Source organism: Schistocerca nitens, chromosome 5 (assembly GCF_023898315.1).
Source record: "Schistocerca nitens isolate TAMUIC-IGC-003100 chromosome 5, iqSchNite1.1, whole genome shotgun sequence".
Lineage (NCBI taxonomy): Eukaryota > Metazoa > Arthropoda > Insecta > Orthoptera > Acrididae > Schistocerca > Schistocerca nitens.
The window spans coordinates 229,091,430-229,113,662 of record NC_064618.1 but is presented as its reverse complement, the minus strand read 5'-3'; the positions used below and the strand labels follow the sequence as shown (position 1 = coordinate 229,113,662).

Here is a 22,233-nt window from a genome sequence, read left to right as displayed (position 1 = left end):
CATATCTTTAAGGACACAAGAATAAAAACATGAACATTTTGCTTACATGAGAGTGTTCCTGGTGATATTGTTACAAATAAGAACAATTACTGCAAAGCTGTATTTGTCAAGATTATAGGAAACAAGCAGTGTAAAGCACTAGTCGGTTCACTGACGTAGTTGCACATGGTTGATAGGACATTCTTGAAGCTAATGAAGAAGTAATAAATATTGCATGTGTAGTCACACTATTTAACTCACAAATTACCAATATTATTATTATTATTATTTTATTTAATTTTAATATTCCCCCCCCCCCCCCCCCCCCCCCCCCCGCCCCCCAACTCTTTGAAGCTGCTGTGGCTGGATTGTATGACAAGAGAGAACTGCCGGCCGCGATGGCCAAGCGGTTCTAGGCGCTTCAGTTTGGAACCGCGCGACTGCTACGGTTGCAGGTTCGAATCCTGCCTCGGGCATGGATGTGTGTGATGTCCTTAGGTTAGTTAGGTTTAAGTAGTTCTAAGTTCTAGGGGACTGATGACCTCAAATGTTGAGTCCCATAGTGCTCAGAGCCATTTGAACCCATTTGAGAGAGAACTTTTTGTTGCTAGTAATGGATGGTGCTTCATACACAGCTGTAGAAGCTAACAGGCTTAAGATTCTCTACCTCAGTATGGTGTACGTCACGTGCCTTGCACATTTATTACACGGAGATGTAGAAGTTGTGCAATCAGATTACTCTAATGTGGACACCAGATGAATTAGTGATGAATCTTGCCTGCAAGAAGCAAGGTCTGCTGGTGACAGCGACATGAATAGAAGGCGTAAAGCTGAATATAGAATGCCAGTATCTACAAAACCTAGACCCATAATAGTGAAGCTTGTGTCGTCTGCCAAAAGATCTGAAAACTTCAGAACGAAGAAGAAACTTGTGAAGTCAAGTCTGACAATATGAGCGGATATCGCCTCTGGTAGATCAAACATTTTTAACATTATGATTCCGAAATTTGGGCTTTGAAATTGTGTGGTCAAATGATGGCAGAATGATGGTGAAGAATGAAAATGGAAAAAGATCTGTGCTTTAAGAGCTAAGAACATGTCAACTCTTGCTGCCACTGATTTGTGTGTTGTTATTTTTGTTGTAGATTATAGTTAGCCATAACTAAACTAAGGTATCAACTGTTTTGTTTCGCTTCCTTACTAATGCCTCTGTTTTATTTTTTCTCCCCAGTTACTATACTAATTATTACTATTACTCATCATTAGCAATATTAATACTGTGAGACTTCAGTTTTATGTTACTCAATTTTATGTTTGTATTCCTTTTGCCTGCTTGATTTACTGCATTTTTATATACAAACGTCTCAAAAATGAGATCGACAGGAAGTGCAAAATGGCTAAGCAGGGATGGCTAGAGGACAAATGTAAGGATGTAGAGGCTTGTCTCACTAGGGGTAAGATAGATACTGCCTACAGGAAAATTAAAGAGACCTTTGGAGAGAAGGGAACCACTTGTATGAATATCGAGAGCTCAGATGGCAACCCAGTTCTAAGCAAAGAAGGGAAGACAGAAAGGTGGAAGGAGTATATAGAGGGTTTATACAAGGGCAATGTACTTGAGGACAATATTATGGAAATGGAAGAGGATGTAGATGAAGACGAAAAGGGAGATAAGATACTGCGTGAAGAGTTTGACAGAGCACTGAAAGACCTGAGTCGAAACAAGGTCCCGGGAGTAGACAACATTCCATTAGAACTACTGATCGCCTTGGGAGAGCCAGTCATGACAAAACTCGACCATCTGGTGAGCAAGATGTATGAGACAGGCGAAATACCCTCGGACTTCAGGAAGAATATAACAATTCCAATCCCAAAGAAAGCAGGTGTTGACAGATGTGAGAATTACCGAACAATCAGTTTAATAAGCCACAGCTGCAAAATACTAACACGAATTCTTTACAGACGAATGGAAATCTAGTAGAAGCTGACCTCGGGGAAGATCAGTTTGGATTCCGTAGAAATACTGGAACACGTGAGGCAATACTGACCTTACGACTTATATTAGAAGAAAGATTAAGGAAAGGCAAACCTGCGTTTCTAGCATTTGTAGACTTAGAGAAAGCTTTTGACAATGTTAACTGGAATACTCTCTTTCAAATTCTGAAGGTGGCAGGGGTAAAATACAGGGAGCGAAAGGCTATTTACAATTTGTACAGAAAGCAGATGGCAGTTATAAGAGTCGAGGGGCATGAAAGGGAAGCAGTGGTTGGGAAAGGAGTGAGACAGGGTTGTAGCCTCTCCCCGATGTTATTCAATCTGTATATTGAGCAAGCAGTAAAGGAAACAAAAGAAAAGTTTGGAGTAGGTATTAAAATTCATGGAGAAGAAGTAAAAACTTTGAGGTTCGCCGATGATATTGTAATTCTGTCAGAGACAGCAAAGGAGTTGGAAGAGCTGTTGAACGGAATGGACAGTGTCTTGAAAGGAGGATATAAGATGAACATCAACAAAAGCAAAACGAGGATAATGGAATGTAGTCAAATTAAATCGGGTGATGCTGAGGGAATTAGATTAGGAAATGAGACACTTACAGTAGTAAAGGAGTTTTGCTATTTAGGGAGTAAAATAACTGATGATGGTCGAAGTAGAGAGGATATAAAATGTAGACTGGCAATGGCAAGGAAATCGTTTCTGAAGAAGAGAAATTTGTTAACATCGAGTATAGATTTAAGTGTCAGGAAGTCGTTTCTGAAAGTATTTGCATGGAGTGTAGCCATGTATGGAAGTGAAACATGGACGATAACTAGTTTGGACAAGAAGAGAATAGAAGGTTTCGAAATGTGGTGCTACAGGAGAATGCTGAAGATAAGGTGGGTAGATCACGTAACTAATGAGGAGGTATTGAATAGGATTGGGGAGAAGAGAAGTTTGTGGCACAACTTGACTAGAAGAAGGGATCGGTTGGTAGGACATGTTTTTGAGGCATCAAGGAATCACAAATTTAGCATTGGAGGGCAGCGTGGAGGGTAAAAATTGTAGAGGGAGACCAAGAGATGAATACACTAAGCAGATTCAGAAGGATGCAGGTTGCAGTAAGTACTGGGAGATGAAGAAGCTTGCACAGGATAGAGTAGCATGGAGAGCTGCATCAAATCAGTCTCAGGACTGAAGACCACAACAACAACAACAATAATTTTATGTTCCCCAATTTTACGTTTTTCCCGATCCTACACGATAAATTTGTAGCCCCTGTGAAGAAACCCATAAGATTGATGCTAAGAATTCCCTGGTTTTACTTTTCTTCCTAGTAAAATTTACTCGATTCTGTGTTTTTACTTGACATATCGCATGATTTCGTACTGTTTAGTTCATATTGACATTTGATGTGATTAAATAAGTTCTAAGTGGCACAAAAGACAGAAGATTGGCACCGTGGGTGATGACTGAGTTACGGGAATATTTTAGGCCATTGCAGAGAGGGGAGACGTGAAAGAGGAAATGCTGATGTAATCCACTATTGATGTTTCCAACACAACTTGCAGTTTTTAGCTTCGTCGCACAATGTTGATGGGCCGAGTATGTTTCACAATACTTTTTGCAGGAACTGACATAATCATAACATGACGGCACTATGAAGGCAAGCAGGAATGATGCTATTGATCTGTAGATTGCTATAGCATGAAGTCTGTGTTTATGGATGGACAGGAGAATCTCAGATGTATCAAGAACTCTTTAGAGGAGTATGTTTGTGGTTATGCAATGTGCAAAATATTTCTGGCAAGGAAGAATATGAATGTTTATTGCTCATCATTTCTCTTGAAGCAATTTAAGCTGTCCTCTTAGGTTCCTGCCTAACCACACACTCTGAAATCATCACATATTTGGAAATAAACGACAAAGTATTTGTGACAAGGGGACAATACAAATTTTATTGCTGCTTGCTTAACTCTCAGGAATGTAAGCAATCCTTTTCGGTTTCTGTCTAACCACACACTCGGGAATAGCACACTTTTGGAAATAAACAGGCAAATATTTATTTCACCCTTCGTCCTCTAATCAGACAGAAATGTTTGACAACATCAAATATTGCAGAACATATTGTATTATGGTCATAATGAATGTCTTAACGACACTAAGTTGAAAAAAAATATTGGCCTTTAAGTCAGCTAACCATGACATTCTCCATTATGCTACAAGCTTCTCATCTGAATTTAGTATTGTGCATTAGTTACATAAACTCTCTTGAAGCCTCACATCATTGATGCTTTATTAATTGACATCTAATAATAAGTGTGATGTATTTGTGATACACTTTCATTGCACCATTGTTTTGAAATCAATCAAGTAACCAGAAACAAGTTTCTAGGAACATGTTTCAAGCTTAGTGTGTACGTGTCTTGAAGTCTACGCAACCCAATTAAACTGCTATTGGCTACAGAAGGAAAACACACAAGACCACGTGTTAGATTCCAATGCCTTTCACTGAACGTCACAGATTTCAGTTGAATTCATCATATTCATCAATTTTTGCTGTTTTCTGGGTGAAAACAAAGGAAAGATGTCTCAAAAATGCATGTTTTGATGTATAATTTGTGGTTGCAGCATGTTGAAAAATAGATTGATTACCTTGTACCCAGACACCAATTTCAATTTTTTTAGAAGTTTTTACTTGCTGTTACACATCTGTGATTTTTAAAGAACTGATGAAATTCATTAACACAAGTTATTGTGTAAACATTGTATTATACATTTAATTTCCTTCACTTATGCAGATTTTATACAATTGGTAAAGACTACGATTTTTAATCATATATGCCAATTTCCTTTTTTTTTCCACATATTTTGGGGGTTTTTAAGATTATCCTGGATTCTGCTTTTTCCTCAGTTTTATAGTTTTTAAGTCTGGATTCCACGAAAACATAGAATATGGGTTTCATTGTCGTACACTTTGTTTTTATGCCACTCATCATGTTTTCAGTACTGTTGTGCACTGATTGTTCCAGCTCTGTTTGGAGTGTCCTTTCCTGTCACGACTCAAATGTTTCATGACTGGTGCAAAGCCCGCTGGCCTTTGCCATAGAACCTCCCTTCTACCTGCCACTTTCACTACCTGGAACTGAAACTGACTGCCCCTACCCTAGTGTGTTCCTTATGCTTTGTTCCCTTGCCAGCACTGACCCAGAGTCATATGTGTCCATCAGTAGGATCCTTGCACTTGCTACACCTGAATGCACCAAGTTCCATGTCACACACACAAATGTCCAATATCTGCTAGCTCATCTCAACTTCCGTCGTATGTTTAAGACAAGGACAGCTGTATAATAATTCTATTGGAGATCTGGCTAGAACCCAGTATACCCAGAAGTTTGACAAATCTAGATGCCCACATCTTTCTAAGACACAACAGATGTAACAGACGAAGGGATGGAGTAGGGGCATACATACCTACTGTGCTACATACATCCAACAGTAAGGGAGACAAACAAGTGATATACATTTTCGTAGAGATCAAATCACTTAACAGAAAGTACCTAATATATGTCCTCTGCAAACAAACTAAGGTAGGCAGGGTTAACTGCTTTAAAACTGGTCTCTCTAGTCTCAAATCAACATTCAAGCATATAATTATAGCCAGGGACACTAATATAAATTTTCTAAGCAACTGTGATTTTAGTGTGAAATTTAAGCATTTTTTTTTTCTTCTTCAAATGTTATGCTTCTTCAGCTTGTGTGTCTACCCAACACACTCTACAAAATCCACACAGTAATTTGTAGCTCTCAAATATCTGCACCTGACATGTTTGCCCATGACATAATTTTCCTGACATACTGATTAGAATGACCAAGAAAGAAACCAAAACTAACTACATGTGAGGCTTTAAACATATAAATTTATCTGTACTTGCAACTGAGACGTAGGAAATAGTTTGAAGGAAGATGTCTATTCCCTTCTCGGACAAAAAAGAAAAACTTCATGGATTTACTAACAAACTTACGCAACTAAATGACGAATACGCACCCCTGAAGACCAGAAACAAAAAGGAAACCTGTATCATCGCTAACTGAAGGCTCATAAATTGGGCATACAAACTATGCCCTACACCTAAAAATTAAATTGCTTACAAGCAGAAACAGAACACTCAGTCACGTTATGAGACATGCTAAACTCAACTGTGCCCATACATTAATGGACAACCGACATAGACCAGCTGTGCTATGGAAAAACCTGCATGATCTTGATATATGCAGAGCAAAGGCTCTAGCTGATCCCACTGTCCCAGCCAATGAATTGAACAGGTACTTCAAATCACCTAGAATTACAATTGAACTGCAGATGAAACAGACTCATTGATTACTTCATGGGGACTCTAGCCACAAAAAATTCTATCTAAAGAATATTACTTGCAATACCACCAAAACAGGCATCATGTGCATCAGATAAGCATTTACTGGACATGATGGCATCACATTCGAAACGATGAAGCTTATTATTGACTCACTACTGTCTACTATAACAGGTATCCTCAACCACACCTTAACCATAAGTGTTTTTCTCTGAGGCCTGGAAACATGGAGTAGTTAAGCAACTATCTAAAAAAGCACCCTCCAATTACCAGTCTACTTGCATTCTTCCTGCACTGTCAAAGGCCTTAGAATATCTTGTACATGACCAGCTAACAAACTACTCGACTACAAACAACCTGCTAGACAAAGACCAATCAGGTTTTTGTAAACATCGTAGCACAATGTCTACCTTAATAAAGTTAACAGATGATATCAATCCTGCTGTGGATGGACAAGAGATGACTATCATGTGCTTCTTTGACTTCAGCAAAGGCTTTGACACTGTTGACTTAGACATTGTACATACCAAACTTAGAAACCTAAATTTCTAACCTAGTGTAGTACAATGGTTTCGCTCATACCTGACGTCTGACCAGCAATGTCTCATGTCTGGCACCATAATGTCACAAAGGAGGCATGTAGTATTAGGCATCCCCAAGGACTCAGTATTAGGTCCCATATTTTTTTCGTTGTGTGTCAATTATAATGTCATCAGTTTTGTCCTATTGCAAATATCACGTTTGCTGGTGACCTCCAGTTGTGTCTAAGTCTAAAACCAATAAAAGTGGAGACAGCTATCAAGAATTTTAATACTGACTTGCATTAACTACCAAATGCACACAGAATATAGAGTTAAAGCTTAACACATTCAAAACCTAAGCGGTAGTGGTTGGTTGTTCTTGGCTCATTAACCCGAAATATTGGCAATTCTGACCATTTTTAATCCTAAGCGCAACAGGTATCACTTCTCTCCCTCAGAAAAGAGTCTGGAGTAATAATAGCTGAAAATATAAGTCAGTGTGCAATAATGCAGAAGCTTCCCTCCATGTCCCACAGTATAAAAAGCTCTTCCCTCTTGACATGAAAAAGAAACTTGCACAAATACTTATATTAGCTTGGTGCATAAGTATGTAGCGTTTTTGTTCTGCGTATTGCTATTCTGATTGCTGTGGGTGTATTTATCAACTGTCATTTTTTATTTGTAGTTCACTGTTGCTATTTGAGTTTACATTTTGTCATTTGGAGGTAGCAAGTGGAGCTGTGGAGGCTAGAAAATGGAGGTCCAAAAAGAGAAATCAGAACATTTCCAAAATATTCTTCTGTTTGAGTTCAGTAGAGTGGTGACAAATATTTGTGCCCTGTATGGGGATAATGCCTTTGGACATAACATGGCAAGAAAATAAGTTTTCTCATTTTAGGGAGGATCATTTTGACATTGGTGACACTCCATATTCAGGAAGACCTTTGGGGTTGGAGGACTGGCAGATATGATGAACTGTGATCAATCTACAACCTTGTGACATTCACATGCAGTGGAGAAGGTTAAAAAATCAGATGTATGGCTACCGCATGTCCTAAGCCAAAATCACAAAAATCAGCAGGTGCATCTCTTCTTTCTCATCATCAATTGGCAAAGGTGGGGGAGGAGAGATGTCAGATTCATATTATTGAGGAAAAAAACCTTGCTTCAGAGAGCGCCTAGCATCCAGCACACATTGGTGATTTTGAACACATCCCTGTTGGTTTTTGAACACGTTCTAAATTGATTTCTGAATGAATCCAAGTTGATTTTTGAATGCGTGCATAGTGTACTTGATGTTTCTGCCAGAGGAATGCTCGTCCCATCTAGAAATAAACTTTCCTGCTGACAAAGGGGGATGGGACTATACGAGCTGAGCAGAATAAAACCAAATGGATGAATGCCAATGACTGTTTGTCTATGTGGTTGACAGAGTTTGCGAATGATCAGCATTGTTATAATTACTAGCGAAATCCATAGAGTCAGACTGCCAAAGTGGAAATAACGACTAACAGGAATAACAAGTAAGAAAGATTACTTATTATATTCTCGTTGTATCCAAGGAAATGAAATTTTGACAGAAAATGTTTGGTCAGATCGCTACACTATTAAGGGACAGTTGTACAGTCCCTGGCTAGCAGCCGCTTAAATTCTATTCTGGGAGTACTGCAGAAAATGTGTTGTATGAACATGTAATAATGCCTAACCAGAGAATAATCATGGGATAACTAAACAGGTTATTCTGGCAGGGTTAGTGAAGTTAACCAGAGAATAAGTTTTGAAAATGGCAGGAATAGTTACAGAATTAGTGATGACAAGATTGTTTGCTAGAACGAGGAAGGAGAAGAAACGGGAACATCACACAGGTTATGGAAGAATATGACGCTTCCAATTTTATAAAAAAATTTCTTACTGCTGCTTTTTGATCTCATGATTGAGAAACTGGAACATATGAATGAAATGTGTTTCCTAACATAAAGCTTTTTGCTTGTGGTAGGCCTAATAGGCCTTTGGTATTGGTACTTGGTGAATTATGTTCTGTCGTGTTATAAAAATGACATTTGTGCCAAAACAGTCCTGTTTATTTGTTGTATGTTACAATTTCTGCAATATTAGAAAGGGCCTCTTTTGTTTTATCTAGCAGACAGTGACAAAATGAGATGTAACTAGGTCAAGAAACCACACCAGTCTTGGGTACTATTTCTATTAACAGCTTTGTTAATATTAGTCAATGACATTTCGATGTTTCATGTAGCAAAACATTTGATGAACTTTGATGAGGTAATAGATTCTTTTGCAGAAAGTAAAGTGAGCCATGTAAAGCTGTAGCAAGATAGAGAGAAAAAAAAAATTGCTAGCACCAAAGGATTGAAGAAATGTGTACTGTCTTGCTTGTCTCTTGTCTTTTCTGAATTTATGTATCCTATATTTAATTTTATGTCACACAAAACAGCAAGTTATTAGCTAATAGGCAATAAAGAGTGCATATTTTTGGAAGAGTTCTTGTTCTCTCGGTTACAAATAATCCCATCCACTATTAATTGCGAGGGTTGTTTTTATTTATTTATTATTATTATTAATAATATTATTAAAGAGGGGCAGGATGTCAAACTGGCCGACTGGAAGCAGGAGAGGCATCTCAGGACAATTTTAATTTCCACTGTCCTGAATATAGTTTGATGGCATCCATTACAAAATACACATGTTTGAGTTCCACAGAGTGAACTACAGTGACGTGCAGTAGAAGAATGCTGTGTGAAGAGATATGGCACTGCACTTTGGCACACTGAAGTCCAAATAACATGTCTTACATTTCTTTGAACTTATATGTTTTATGTATCAGATTCTTCAGAAAGATGTGCGCTACAAAATGACTATATATTTGAAAAGTTGATTTTTGTAAATTTTTGACGTCCTATCTCAAACGCTCAAGGGAGGGAGGGCATCACTATCTAGCAATACCGTAGATCCCTGGCTGATTCGCAGAGCAGTCTGAGTTATAGTGGTGATGTGGGTAGTCTCCACGTGACCCGTTTTACAATAAGTGCTTTTGCTGTTTCCTCTTCGTTTACTGCTCTCATGTCAAATGAAAACAAAATGGATTTCTGTGGCCGGGAGCCATCAGGTGAATTACAATACATTCCCATAATTACAGAAGGCTGAAATATGTTATTAGTTTCAGATTTTATTTTATTTCCGCCTTTGTAACAGTCAAGCATTAATCGCCTTGCCAAACAGTGAAGTTATTTTTACTGGTTCGCTAAAGAAAGTTGGTTTTTATTAATCGTTTCCACTGAGGCAGTCAGTTTGTTTAATTCCACACTATTGGCTAGTGTCAACTGTTCGCTGCAATTCAAGTGCATGTTTACATCTTCTAGCATGTATGGCATTATACCATTATAAAGAAACAAACATGAGATAATACAGTACTGGTACTACAAGAGAGTTTGCATCCAGAAAACCACAGTGAAAAGTTTAAAATCAGGTCAAGGCCTACCTCATTGGGAATCTGGACATATGAATATTAGTATGGTTCACGAAATTCTGATGCTCTTGGAGTATTCTCTGATGTCTTGTTTCTTTTATGACATAATGTGAGATCTCTTAATGTTTTACACGTACGATCATATGTGCTTCCTACGTCATTGTAACTACAGAAGTGCAGTGACGTCTGTTATCTGGCGCTCTCTGGCAACTGCTGAAAAGTATCTATTTCTAACAGGTTACAGGAAAATGTTTGGGATGGCGGTTTGAAAAGCACTACTTTGAAAGTAAATTTCCTTTTATGCAAGATGAATTATGTGTGAAAATGTACGATGAATTTCTTCATCACAAGTGTTTGACTCTCGTTTAAAAATCAACTCTTTGTGATGAGCCATTTAGAAAAATTTCAAGCCCAGAAGAGCAGACATTTAGGTCATTAATAATAATTTTGTGTGTTATGTCTTACAGTGTAACATGCACAAAAAAGAACAACATTATATGTGAAAGTTTAGCTTCTCTTAAAGACCAATATTAAATATGAAAGGTGTGCTTTTCTTGTAGCAACACCATGTGTATTAATTTAAACCATTAACTTTTGCTGTTTGTGTGTTTGCACTACTTATCAGTGATGTTACTATTGGCTTACTACATCATTTGTCCTATGCTCTGATTATCCACTGTTATCGGCTGATGAGATCACATGACATGAGCTATGACTTGCTTACAAAAGTGCGTCACAATCTCGATTTCAGTGCTTCAGAAAGTAACAAATGATGAAACTTCCTGGCAGATTAAAACTGTGTGCCCGACTGAGACTCGAACTCGGGACCTTTGCCTTTCGCGGGCAAGTGCTCTACCATCTGAGCTACCGAAGCACGACTCACACCCAGTCCTCACAGCTTTACTTCTGCCAGTATTTCCCCTCCTACCTTCCAAACTTTACAGAAGCTCTCCTGTGAACCTTGCAGAACTAGCACTCCTGAAAGAAAGGGTACTGCGGAGACATGGCTTAGCCACAGCCTGGGGGATGTTTCCAGAATGGGATTTTTCACTCTGCAGCGGAGTGTGCGCTGATATGAAACTTCCTGGCAGATTAAAACTGTGTGCCCGACCGAGACTCGAACTCGGGACCTTTGCCTTTCGCGGGCAAGTGCTCTACCATTTGAGCTACCGAAGCACGACTCACGCCCAGTCCTCACAGTTTGGAAGGTAGGAGACGAGATACTGGCAGAAGTAAAGCTGTGAGTTTTTAAGGGGGGGAGGGGCGGCAAATGTGCACTTACAATTTTGATAATCCAGCTACATTCAAATCACTAAATGTGGGAACATGAACATGAGTGTATAATCATCTCAAACTAGGCACAGGCCCGAAACAGGTCTTGTTTTAAATAAATTACCTTCAACTCTTGAGTGGAGCCGGATGTCATTGTTCACCTTATAAAGGAACTATCACAAACTTCAACACATTCAATATTGATAAAATTCATTTCATTTATTCTTTTTATTTCGTTTTGTGCTTTAGGTCAAAGGCTGGTTGAAGGATGTGGAGCCCCAGAAAGGAGCCCAATTGGAAAGCCAGTTTCTTGAACTGTGGGACAGGATATACCAGGCATGGATGAGCTCTGGAACAGAAGCTTCATTTGTTGGGCCAACTGTGTCAACTGGGGCAATTACCATGTCTTGGGAAAGTGTGATGGACAGTGTTCATAAGGTTCCAGGTATGGTTGTGGTTTATCTTGATATTATTTCTTCACTAAATAGCCTTTCCATTGCACATGGTATTTTGTTTAGATGTTGCTTTCTACCAGAGCAACACTGTCAGGTATTTAACATACAGAGGTCATTTCAAAAGCCCTGCGCACTGTGCATGCGCAACTGTCACAGTGGCTTAATGAAGTTGAAATTCATGTCACTGTCAGATATGTGTTTACTGGTTAATTCAAGTTTTAAAATGGAAGCTGCAATCAAGTCAGGTCGGAATGTGCACAGTGACAAGTGTTCCTACATTAAAATTGAATCCATATGTGGAAAGAACCCAACGGAAATTTATAATGCTTTGAGAGAAGTGTGTGGGAATAGTGTAGTGGGTCTTAGCACTGTATCATGGTGGTCTGCTCGTTTCTGTGACAAAGCTTGGCTAAGCATTGAGGACAACCCCAGAAGTGGAAGGCCATCAGCTGGGACAGACGCACCTCTGACAGTTTGAGAGAGGATTGGCGAAAAACACATGAGGAAATTGTGTTTGGGACCAGAATGTCTGTCACTTCAGTTCACAGAATGAAGGCTGAAAAGTTAAAGATGAGAAAAGTTGCTACCAGATGGGTTCCGCAAGATCTGAGTGAAGAGCAGGAAGCAAGTTGCTAAAGGATCACAGAAGAATAGCTTCAATGTTATTGAATAGAAAGAGAACACTTCTGAGAAGGATTGTTGCACTTCATGAAAACTAGGTGCAAGATTTTGAGTCTGAACTGAACTCTCGGTAGTTGTCACAATGGAAAAATTCCGACTCTCCACACCTGGAAAACTTCTGTTGCCAACAAGCAAAGGTGAAACTGATGATCTTTGCATAAGACATGAATGGTGTCACAGCTACAAATAGACCCTAGGGGACATCTACAACAGGCGCATACCACAAACTGTTCTGCAAAATGTTTTGCACCCAAAAATTCGTCAAAGAAAGCCCAACATACTAGCAGCTGATATTTCCATTTTGCACGATAATGCAAGACCGCATATTGGTCTACCAATGAGAGAAAAGCGTGACAAATATAAACTGGAAATACTTCCCCACCCTCCATACAGTCAAGATATGAGTCCACCAGATTTTGATTTGTTTCCCAAAGTAAATCACTCTGTAGTAAATGTTTTGATAGAGTGGATGAAGCTTCCAGTGAAGTGACCCAAGTCAGTAGACAGCTCAAAAATGAACGTGTCCTATCCAGAATACAGAAGTTGCCAAAATGTCGGGGAGCTGTCATGAGCAAGAAAGGAGATGATCGTGAAAACCTCTAAAGGTATTTTGTAAAATAACTCATTTTCTTCATTTCTATCGTACAGCATACAGAACTTTTGAAAGTGCTCTCATATTATCATATTTATTTGCCTATTAATTCATGTTCTGAACTTGAACTTGCCCAGAAATTCCCCATGTTTCTTCAGTATGGTGTACTGGCTGACATGCTTTAGTCTTTTCTTATGTCTGCTTGCCACTCTGCGCCCATCTCATGGCCCCATGTGATATTGTTTATGTAATTAAACACTTCACAGTTTTGAGAAATCTTCAAGTATCTGTTTGTTTCCCAATTTGGCTTACGGTTCCTAAGCAAAGGGTCAGAATTGTTTCCAGAATCTTTATTGTGTCTTAGTGTGAACTCTTAGCCTTCTTTGTTATTTCTCTTTGTAGTAAAAACACTTCTTCACCAGAGGCCATTAGTAACACCTTATGATCATAAGCTCCATAGTTACATCTGCAATCATCATTATGTGTGAGAATGGAATGTTGTGGATTGTCTGGAGCAGGGTTATTGACTTAATCACTGAGATCATGAAATTGGTATAAATCTTTTATGAGAACCGCTCACTCTCATGAAGAGCTTCACTATGATTGGTTACATGGTTATTGAGGAAAAAAGCATTAGTGTGCAACCTCTAGGGCACATGCTGCACCGTGTGACAGAGCCAGTGAATTTTTTCCATCTCTTATGTTTTTCTGTTCCCAAGAAATAATCTTATTTTCTAAGTTTTATCTTGTGTTTGATACATTTGCTTAATGATACATAGCACTTACCTAAAAACTTCTGATTTTTTATGTTGACTTGATTTCTCTGGTACTTATTTCTCGAGTTATTGTTTCAACTGTTCTGATATCATTTGTTTAGTTATTTTTCATTAGAATGCTGTTAATTTAAAGTTACACTTAATTAAAAGTTACACTTAATTAAAGTTAGCACTATAATTCGCTACATACAAAAACCTAAGAGATAATCAATCAGCTAGTTCCGTAAAGTAAACCTACACCATTTGAAAGTTAAAGAATACCTCTTTTTTTTTTTTTTAATTATCTAAAACGTATTACCTTCCACAGTAATTAACATTAAAGTTCATAACCAGTACCATTTTCTATTGCAGATTTCATTACAAGCGCTGTTAGATTCTGAACTTGGACTACATTCTTTTGTTACTTTATTTTTTCTGTACAAAATGACCTACAGTGTTGATTGATTAACTTATTAATTAATAATGTCATGTAATTTGCTATGATTTGCATATGAACAAGGGGGTTCATATTATAGAAGAAAAATAGTGTCCATGTATTTTTCTAAATTTGTAACATTTTCTGTAGTCCAAAATCTGATTGGTTTTTGTAGTTCATCAGCTCCAGCCTAGCCATTTTTCAAAGTTTTTTGTAGTTTCAAATTAACAGTGTGTTCCTGTACCCATTATCACCAAAAATTGGCAGTCCATGGTTGGAAAGTAAAGGGCTAATGTGTATGCCAGAGTTGCTTACATTGTTGCCTCCATTCTTTTGATGGACTAACTTGAATGAATCTCCAGTATGTAATTGTCTTTGACAGGAATGGGACACAGTTTTAATCTGCCAGGAAGTTCCATACCAGCCCACACTCCGCTGTAGAGTGAAAATTTCATTCTAGAAACATCCCCTAGGCTGTGGCTAAGCCGTGTCTCCACAATATCCTTTCTTCCAGGAGTGCTAGTTCTGCAAGGTTCGCAGGAGAGCTTCTGTGAAGTTTGGAAGGTAGGAGATGAGGTACTGGCGGAATTAAAGCTGTGAGGACGGGATGTGAGTCGTGCCTGGGTAGATCAGTTGGTAGAGCACTTGCCCACGAAAGGCAAAGGTCCCGAGTTTGACTCTCGGTTTGGCAAACAGTTTTAATCTGCCAGGAAGTTTCATATCAGCGCACAATCCGCTGTAGAGTGAAAATTGCATTCTAGATAGATCTGTATACATTGGCCTGCGGTGTCCCAAGGTTCCGTCTGCTTTCCTTCGTACCAAAACATCAAGAAAAGGTAAAGTACCATCTTTTCCACTTGCATTGTGAAGTTCATGTTCACATGTTCTAATTTAAATGCTGAAGAAACATAGGTAGAGTATCAAGGCCATAGGTAGAGTATCAAGGCCATGTGACCACACCACAAATGTGTCATCCACATAACCGCAGGAAACAATGGTTTGAAAGTGCCTGACTGAAGTGCTTTTTCTTCAAAGTCCTCCATAAAATAAATGGGCACCACAGGAGACTGAGGGCTTCCCATGGCAACACCGTCCCCTTCTTCAAAATATTGGTCATGAAATGAGAAGTATGCTGAAGTAAGCACCTGTTTAAATAATGCTACTATGTCCTCCTCAAACTTGTTGGTAATGAGCCCTAAAGAGTACTGCAAGGGCACCTTTGTAAATAGACACAACAACAAAACTTACTAAGAGATCCAGTGATTGCAATCTTAAGAGTTTTGAGGCGACCTATGAAATCCTCAGAGTTTCGAATATGATAGTCACAATTGCCTATGAGAGGTCCCAATAGTGATGTCAGATATTTAGCAACAAAATAAGTAGGTGCTCCTACGTTACTTACAATGAGACAGAGAGGCATCCCATTCTTATGGATCTTGAGTAGGCCATAGACTCTAGGATAAACTGCAGCCTGTGAAGGCAAACCCTTGGTGTCTTGTTCTGGAAGCGAACTTTTCCTGATGACTTGCAAAGTCTTTCTTAGAGTCCTACCGGTCGGATCACTTTTTAATCCACTGTATGCAGGATGGTCGGGCAGTTTGTATATCTTGCTATTATATTCTGTGCATGAGAGAAGTGGAGTAGCATTTTCTTTGGCAGCAGGTAAGATCATGAGGTTTTGGTCTCCTTTCAATTCTCATAGAGCATTTCTTTCAGCTGAGATGATGTTCAAGTTGGACTTATTAGGTGGAGCTTGAGTCAAGATACGGCATGTGTCACGCCTAATCTCTTCGGCAGCATCCTTAGGAAGTTTCGAAACAGTCTATTCTGTTCCACTAATCACATCTCAGATGGGAATGGTCACCGGTGTAGGTGTAAAATTTAGATGCTTTCTAGCACCAAAACTGTGGCATTGTCCAAAGTCTTCTCCTTGTCTTCACGCATTTGGGCCTCGAGTCGATCATATTTTGTCATTTGATGAACTTCAACTTGTCCTTAAGTCCAGTCAGGCAGCGCCCAAGTGGCACTATCAACCCAGCCCCAGGATACCGCTGAAAGGTTCTCTGAAATTTTCGGATGGAGTGATAGTAATTGTCTGGAGACCAAGCACAATTCCTGTTCGACAAGTTACGTCTCAAGAGAGGTAGATTGTTAAGCACCCTTGCATTTTTACTGAGGTGCTGGCAACAAGCAAATCATTCCTACATTTGTTAAATTTAAAAATTATACGAACTCTGTGGCCGCTGTTAGAAATAAAACGATGGGTGAGTGCAGCACTTGAGAGAGAAAGGGTGCACTATACGCGTCAAGAATTGTGGAAGTCTTGCACGCTGCACCTACATACTTACTGCCTAATAGGCCATGCCACTTGGCAGCAGACCATATTGCAATGCTGTACAAATTGTTATGTCATGTATTTGTTACTAGTTTCTGCCTGTAGAATTGTTATTAAAATTATGCTCTTCCCAGTTTACTGTAGTAATCGAGTATTTCAAATCAATGAAAATTTTGTGAATAAACACTATCAACTTTTTAAAAAAGTTTTATTTAAAAACCAAAAATATTTTGCACTGCTGCTATGACAAATTTCTATAAAAGTGTTTTTTTCCAGGTGTAAGTTAGTAAGGAAGGAAGATTAGAAAAAAAACCTGTTGTCCCTGAGGTCAAACAAATAAGAAAAAATACTGGTTATTCAGAACTAAAGTACTGATTTCAGTTTTGACCGGTTGGTTTTTCCCATCCCTAACCTGAAGTACCCTCCACTGCACACGGTTGGGTTGCTTGTGGAGTGTGATGTGGATGTAAATGAAGTGAGGCACATCAAGTTGGGCAGCATATAGCTCTCCTATGCCATCAATGTCAGGGCTACCTGTGAAAGTGATCACATTCCAGAAATCCAACAGGATATCCAGTTCATCTTCAAATCCTTAGACCCATCCCAGAACTTTTACCCTGAGTCTCTTTCTCTTCTCACTTCTACCACTCCCTGCACTCCTATCCTGTAGATGCTTCGTGAAGCACATAAACCGAACTACCCATTGTGGCCGGTTACTGTGCCCCACTGAGAGAATCTCTGCTCTTGTAGACAAACACCTTCAACCTATTCCCTGTAAACTACCCTTCTACACAAAAGACACTTACCAATTCCTCCACAAAGTGTCTACTGTTACTGGTCCTTTACGAAATGACGTCCTGCTCATCGCTGTTGATGCCACCTCCCAAATGCTCGTGGCCTTGTTGCTAGTGAACACTACCTTCCCCAATGCCCAACTGACTCCAAATGTACAACCTCTTCCTGGTCCCCATGACCAACTATACCGTCTGCCACAATTACTTCTCCTTTGAAGGCATGACCTATAAACAAATTCATGGTTCAGCAATGGTCACCCACATGGCACTGTCTGATCACAACATATTAATTGGCCATCTAGAGGAGTCCTTTTTCTAACAACCCAGAATCCAAAACCCCTCACCTGATGTAGGTTTATTCATGACATCTTTGTGATCTGGGCTGAGGGTGAGAACATCCTATCCACATTCTTCCAGAAGCTCAACACCCTCTTCCCCATTCACTTCACCTAGTCTTCAACCCAACAAGCTACATTCTCCTTGATGTTGACTTCCACCTAAAGTATGGCTACATCAGTACTTCCATCCGTGCGAAACCTACCAACCACGAGCAGTATCTCCGCTCTGACAGCTGCCATCCATTCCAAACCAAAAAGTCCCTTCTATACAGCCTAGCTACCTGCGATCATTGCATCTGTAGTGATGAGCAGTCTGTCTTCATTAATATAACAAAGATATCATTGGGGCCTTCACAGACCAAAATTACCCTCTCAACCCTGTACAGAAACAGCTCTCCTGTATCTTGGCTCTCCAGTCATCTACCACCTCCTAAATACCCACAAAGAAGCACAATCTATATTGTGACTCAGTACCTCCCAAGAGCAACTGAATTGCTTGTCCACCAGGGTTTCGACTACCTCTCGTTGTGCCCTGAAATGTGGAATATCCTGCCCATTATTCTTCTCACCCCTCAATGTTATTCTGCAACCCACAAAAACTACGCTATGTCCTTGTCCATCCCAACTCCATCCTTCCCAATCCCTTGCCTCATGGCTTGTATGCCTAGATGCGAGACATATCCCATATATCCTCCCACCAACACCTAATCCAGTCTGATCACAGGCGTCCTCTATCCCATCAAAGCTGGGGCTACCTGTGAAAGCAGCCATGTAATCTACAAACTAAGCTGCAGCCACTGTGCTGCTTTCTACGTGGGTATGACAACTAACAGACTGTTGATCTGCCTGAATGACGACCGACAAAACCTACCTAGTCCCCAGCACACTCCAACATCTTCCCCTGTCCCCACTCTGCTATCCTCCTCCCCCCCCTCCCCCCAATTGCTTTCTCCTTATAGCCACCACCCATGCCAAATAGCTGCTCCTATGAGGTGCAGTTGCTGCCCACAATCCGGCCAAGCAGCTGGAGACAGTGGTCATGTGTGTGTGCTTTCTGTTTCAGAAGAAGGCCATTTGGGTGAAAGTTTACCGTATTTTATGGATCATAAAGACTCTATGGACATAAGACGCACTTTAATTTTTAAGTAGTTTCTTAAAATATAACATTTTACCATGTTTATTACTAGATTGCAACACCAGACTAAAAAGAATTCCTAGTTTATAAGGCCGAACTGACCTTTAAAATCCTGAAAATCATCATCTGAAATTTTTTTCTTCTTTCTTTTCGTTGTCCTCTTCATATATAAGATGGTCTTCATTGCTATCGAGAGCGCTACTTACGCTGCACTTTTTGAGAGATTTAACAATAATGTCTTCTCTGACTCTAGACCATGTCTGTTTTATCCACAGACACACTTGTTCGATTGGAGGTTGTTTTAAAGCTCCCTTTGACATGAATTCATGTTGGGTTTCATCCATCATCATCAATTTGTTCCATTCCTCCTCTGATATATCTACACTTTAAGTGGTTTATTTATCAATACATCAGGAGGTTGCAGTTGTGAAGTACATCCTCCCAGAATAATAGCAAGCTCTCTGTTTCAATTTCTCTTTCACAGGATTGTTGAAATGACTACTAAACTGTTTGAACACAAGAAAAGAACTCTTGTTCAATAAGTCATCACTCCTTTCTCCCACACTCTGTTAATCCATAATGTCATACTAGCTCATTCAACTAACCCTTGTCATGTACATGAACAACAGCAGCAGGCAGTATTTCAGAAGATTTGGACATTGTTTTGTGCTTGAAAATGATCATTGGGTTAAGTTTAGTGCCATCAGCACAACATGAAAGAACAACAGTGTAGTGCATTTTTTCAAGTCCACTTGTTTTTATAATTACAATTTTAACACATTTCATGGCAACAGTTCTGTTACTCGGCACATGAAATGTCAGAGGAGTTTCACCCATATTCGATATTTGGCTTAGCTCCACACCAGTTTTCTTTCGATGTTGAATAGCAAGGCAATAGAAAGATAATATTTTCTCTTCATACTCTTGTGGCATTTTCTGAGACATTTTGGGTTTTGGTTGGCATGTTAAGTCCATTATACTTCATAAAACTGTAGCTCCAACCAACTCTGCCCTTAAAGTCTCTTAAGTTCCACTGTAGCGTTAGCTTATGAGTGTGCGTTTGAATCATTTTTGTATTAATTCCAGTGCCATTTTGTCGGTGTCATTGAATCCATTTCAATACATCATTTTCTAGTTTTTGCCATTTTGCATTCAGTCCTCTGTTTGCACATTTAGTTTTCCTCATTTTTTTCAGTTCTTCTTTACTAGCCAGCCAATCATGAATGGTTTTTCCTTTTGGTGGAGGGCCTAAATGCCACTCAGCTGCTCTGTTTCTGTGTTGTTCTGCATATGCTATTACTTTCAATTTATAGTCTGCATCATATGTGAATCCTTTTTATTTTTCCGTTATGAAACTAGCTACTAACAAAAATATTGTACTGTTACCGATAACACAAATCACTCTCAATTCAAGTTCACTGGAACCATAGACTGCAATGACACATTGTAGGCAAGACGGGTTTAGGATGGGAGGGAGAGAAGATGCATCTGAATTTTGGAGGCAATTTTTCAAAGAAAAAAGTGCTTCTTATATCCTGCAACTCAACATTTCCTCTATATGGTGAGTAGCAATCTGTCCCTTTCTCAATTCCATCTTTGATTTTCCATTGTTCAAAATCTTGATATCTCATACTAAAGAAAGACTCCTGAATTTCTACAGTGGTATTGAAGAAAACTGTCTTGGTAAATGTATTTTTTTTAACTTAACAATCAGACAAACTCCAGCATTGTAGGCCATCATCAAAAGGAGAACGGAAGTTTGTGCTTTATTTCTAACAAGGAAGAACCATACAATCACCAAAATGCATAAAATTGCTGCATTTTGTTGCTTCAGCATGTAAGTATGGAGTGCGGACAAATCTTGTCATCTGTAGTTCTGTAAATGGCAAAATATTTCCAACTGGCATTTTCTGTGACTTAGCGAAAGCATTTTATTGTGCAGTTCTTAATGTTATACAAGAGAAGCTCAAATATTATGGTATTAGACGTCATGCTTGGTAACTGGTTCTTCATCCTATCCAACTTCAAGAATGCAGCCTGGCTCTTGAGAAAGCCGGAGAGTAATGCAACAAAAGAGCATCTTCAGAGTGGGGAATAATCATTACAAATGTACCACATGGATTGTTATTAAGTCTTCTCTTGTACTTTTTGTATGTGAATGATCTGCTTTCATACACTGAACAGCCAAAGAAACTAGTACTGGCATGCATATTCAAATACAGGGATATGTAAACAAGACAGAATATGGTGCTGCAGTCAGCAATGTCTATATAAGACAACACGTGTCTGTTGCAGTTGTTACATTGGTTACTGCTGCTACAGTGGCAAGTTATCAAGATTTAAGCAAGTTTGAATGTTGTTTTGTAGTCAGCACACAAGCGATGGGACATAGCATTTCCGAGGTAGCAGTGAAGTGGGGATTTTCCCATACAGGCATTTCATGAGTGCACCGTGAATATCAGAAATCCGGTAAAACATCAAATCGCTGTGACTGGAAAAAAATCCTGCAAGAACAGGACTAACAACAACTGAAGAGAATTGTTCAAAATGACAGAAGTGCAACCCTTCCGCAAATTGCTGCAGATTTCAGTGCCAGGCCATCAATAACTGTTAGCGTGCAAACCATTCAACGAAACATCATCGATATGGGCTTTCAGAGCCAAAGGCCCACTCATGTACCCTTAATGACTGCACGACACAAAGCTTTACATCTCACCTGGGTCCATCAAAACCGACATTGGACTGTTGATGACTGGAAACATGTTGCCTGATCGGACGAGTCTTGTTTCAAATGGTATCGAGCTGATGGACGTGTACGGGTATAGAGACAACCTAATGAATCCATAGACCCTATGTGTCAGCAGGAGCTGCTCAAGTTGGTGGAGGGTCTGTAAAGGTGTGAGTTGTGTGCAGTTGGAGTGATATGGGACCCCTGATACGTCTAGATACGACTCTGACAGGTGACATGTATGTAAGCATCATGTCTGATCACTTGCATCCATTCATGTCCATTGTGCATTCCGATGGACTTGAGCAATTCCAGCAGAACAGTTTGACACCCCACACATCCAGAATCACTACAGAGTGGCTCCAGGAACACTCTTCTGAGTTT

General features: G+C 39.4%; 1 protein-coding gene across 1 annotated transcript in view; it reads left to right on the top strand.

Annotated features, from left to right (window-relative positions):
• LOC126259589 (transmembrane protein 245) overlaps nt 1-22,233 on the top strand; it is a 269,387-nt gene that overhangs the window by 112,210 nt on the left and 134,944 nt on the right. The window contains exon 8 of the mRNA XM_049956501.1: nt 11,850-12,045. Coding sequence (XP_049812458.1) covers nt 11,850-12,045 — 196 coding nt within the window. The remainder of the gene's footprint in view (nt 1-11,849; nt 12,046-22,233) is intronic.